The 3,644-nt window shown below is 42.8% G+C and overlaps 1 protein-coding gene across 1 annotated transcript; it reads left to right on the top strand.

Annotated features, from left to right (window-relative positions):
* Nucleotides 1–2,987: 2,987 nt before the first annotated feature.
* Nucleotides 2,988–3,644, top strand: LOC310947049 (claudin-3-like; the record flags this gene model as incomplete). Its single annotated transcript, XM_083913684.1, has 1 exon — nucleotides 2,988–3,644. One exon carries the CDS (start codon nucleotides 2,988–2,990, stop codon nucleotides 3,642–3,644), a length of 657 nt encoding a protein of 218 aa, XP_083769810.1.

The raw sequence follows: 3,644 nt of genomic DNA, 5'->3' as shown, positions 1-3,644 counted from the left end.
TGTAGCATGAGAAGAGTCCTGACACAATGAACCAAAGCACCAACAGCATAGTATGTGAACACAGAGTTTATTAAAAGAGTGTTTTGAAAGACCTACCTACTGGCTCCGGTATCAGCTGCTCCATTCAAGTTGATTACCAAATACAATCCAAAAGGAAGGAGCCCATTGATGATTTATTTTTACACGTAAAGGTTGTGGTTTGTGGCAGTTTGGTGAAATATAAGTTAATAATAGATGGTAAAAGCTTTAGAAAAGTCCCACACAGCTTTCCCTGCCGCACCCAAACATAACGCAGGTCTCAGGGGTCAGGGGTCAGGGTGTTGCCAGAAGATGCAGAGTGAGTGCAGGCATGGGTAAAGCCGACTAGCCTGCAACTTGCGGTGAAGAAAGACAGAATGGTTCGTGTTTGTATCTTTCCTGGCTGCGGATCAAAAATGAAAGCTTACAACCCAGAAACCTTTCATAGGCTGCCATTGCAGTACTATGATAAATTCTCGCTCTGATGAACCAGTGGCTTATTGTTTTGAATCTAGACATTGAGACGCCAATCGAGATGCTTAGGCAGAGGGATTACCGGGTGTGCAGCAATCCACAAGGTTTACGTGTTTTGCTGGAATAAATCATCAATGGGCTCCTTCCCTTTGGATAGTATTTGGTAGTTGACTTGAGTGGACAGCTGGTACCGGGGCCAGCGGGTAGTATTTCAAAACACTCTTTTAATAAATTTTATGTTCACTAACTACGTTCTTGGTGCTTCGGTTAATGTGTAGGGACTCTTCTCATGCTACTGCAGAGGTTTGGTGTTATTTTGAGCAGTATTAGTGGTTAAAAAAGCCATTTTAATGCCTTCAACTCGCCCCCCGAGCTTATCCGTGTTAACCGCGGCAGGCTGTTAGCGTCTTTATGGAAAATCAACGTTAATAGTTCATACACGAAAAAAATTGTCCCGATGGCTTGTTCAATGACTGAATTTGCCTATAAAGACCCTGGGATGATTTTACACCCGGTTTTCACTTTAAGTAACCATTAGGGGGGGGGGGGACTGTTTTCTTGTATAGCATAGAAGGGACTACAACTCGCAATGTCGTTTTGCAACCCTGTGTTGTAGAATGTTGTAGAATAACAAAACTTTATTAGACACTTTATTAGACTCATATTTCTATATTACTGTTTTGATGTGTCTGTGTGTAATGCTGCTGTTACACTGCAATTTCCCAGCTTGGGATCAATACATTATTTCTATTATATTCTACTTTATTTTATAGAGATAATGTTAGCTTTTTACACAATTATCAAATGATGTGTTTAAAGGCAAAGTAAGGATTTTGACTAAATAAAGTAAATTGATGAAACTACTAGAGGTTGGAGTGTGTTTATTCAGGAGGGTCTTTTCCCTGGCACGTGTAAAAGTTAAATTGAGGTTAAAACCCCAGATGCACTGTGACCTTCAGAGCAAGGACACTGATAAGACCCTTGTGCGCACACACACACACACACACACACACACACACACACCACACACAGACACGCACACACACACACACACACACACACACACACACACACACACACACACACACACACACACACACCACACACAGACACGCACACACACACACACACACACACACACACACACACACACACACAAACACACACACACACACACACAGACAATTGTTTCAGCTTCCAGCACATTGTCCCACTCTCTGTTTTTATGACCCGTCCTTAGAATCATCTCTAGAACCCTGTCTTTGATGAGAGAAATACACTCTTTACTATTCATAAAGAGTCCTGTGCGCCTTTCACATGCAGATATTGTATGTTTACAGGGATTTTGTCTTGTTTGCATTGCAGTTCCCACATGTGGTCTTAGTTATTAACTTCCCATGGTAACCTAGGCAGCTGGGAAAAGTTGTTTGTAGCATCACATAGCAGCACACACTTCAACATTGTTACGCAATATTTCACTGGTTTTGAAATTAAAGTATTTTAAGTGTTGTTTTGATATCTGAAGATCTGTTTTGTGTTGAGAGAAATAACATTATATTAAAAAACTGTCAGGCATTGTTGCTGAAAACATTATGTGCGTCATCTCTCTCAAAGATGTTTGATAACTCCTCATCTACACACTGAAATATTAATTTTCTTCAAAGCTAGGTGATGGTTTTACCCTCTGTATGGCAAGACTACTGATAAAAAAAATGTAATTCCTATCTTAAGCTGTTAAATGATGACAGTTACAGTAAATGGAAAAGTACAGAGCTTCCATAAAACTTGAGATGATGGTTTTATCAAATTCATTGGAAGGATACACAGACTCTAACTGGACAGCTACAAAAATCCCCTTCAGATAATCAGAGCACTCCCACTGGTTTCCATAGAACTAACCCGACCCATTTACACCCATTTTCACCGGTTCCATCATGCCTCTCCTTCCATCTTCATCAACTTTAGTCATTTCATACAAATAAAGTATGATTAAAGTAAAATATGATTCACACTTTTGTACAACTTGCAATCCTAATAACACAAACCATAACATCATGCAATATTTTTTGTCAGGATTTAGAATCCTGAATAACTATCAGAGAGGAGTACAATGAGAACCCAACAGGAGTTGATATTGTGGCTTCCACTTTCAATCATTCATCCACCATTCTTTACCATGTCTGTTATCCTTTAACTACTCCAGACCTGAGATACAGGCTTTCTGTTTACTCTCCCCTCACCCAAATAGGTGGGAGAGCTACCGAAGCAGAGGAAGTTGAATGATTAAGCTGAGGCCGTTTACATGCCAAGGCTGGCTTTTTTTTACGTTCAAGTAAGGTGGGCTCTCTGGCCAATAACCAATTGACTCCACCTTCTATGCTATTGTATTTCTGCTGCTTATATTAGCAATCGGCACTCCAGAGAATACTCACTTAATCCACCTGTGACTAATACGAGAAGACCTCTGTGCACTTTGACTCACACAGAGTTCAGACATGCCTTCAGTGGGACTGGAGATACTTGGAGTGACTCTGGCTGTCCTGGGATGGATCTCAGCCATTATATCCTGTGCCTTGCCCATGTGGAGAGTGTCAGCTTTCATTGGGGTGAACATCGTCACAGCGCAGACCACCTGGGAAGGCATCTGGATGAACTGCGTGGTCCAGAGCACAGGTCAGATGCAGTGTAAAATCCATGACTCCATGTTGGCTCTTAGCGCAGATCTTCAGGCCGCCCGCGCCCTAACTATCATCTCCATTGTGTTGGGCATTGTGGGAGTCCTAGTGGCCATAATGGGGGCAAAATGCACCAACTGTGTGGATGAAGAGTCAGCCAAGGCTCGGGTGATGATAGCAGCTGGCGTGGCCTTCATTCTGGCTTCTCTAACCCAGCTGATCCCTGTGTCGTGGTCTGCCCATACTATCATCATGGAGTTCTACAATCCAATCATACCTGAGGCACAGAAGAGGGAGATAGGTGGGGCTCTGTACCTGGGCTGGGCTGCAGCCGCATTTCTGCTCATTGGAGGGGGCATCCTCTGCTCCAGTTGCCCCCCGCAACCTGAGAAAAGGTACGGGTCGCCATCAAAGATGATGTACTCCCAAACTAGGTCGCTCGCCCCAAGCGGTTATGATAGAAGAGACTACGTCTGA

The sequence above is a fragment of the Echiichthys vipera genome (genome assembly GCF_963691815.1).
Source record: "Echiichthys vipera genome assembly, chromosome: 5".
Classification (NCBI taxonomy): domain Eukaryota; kingdom Metazoa; phylum Chordata; class Actinopteri; order Perciformes; family Trachinidae; genus Echiichthys; species Echiichthys vipera.
This window is presented reverse-complemented; position numbering and strand designations above follow the sequence as displayed.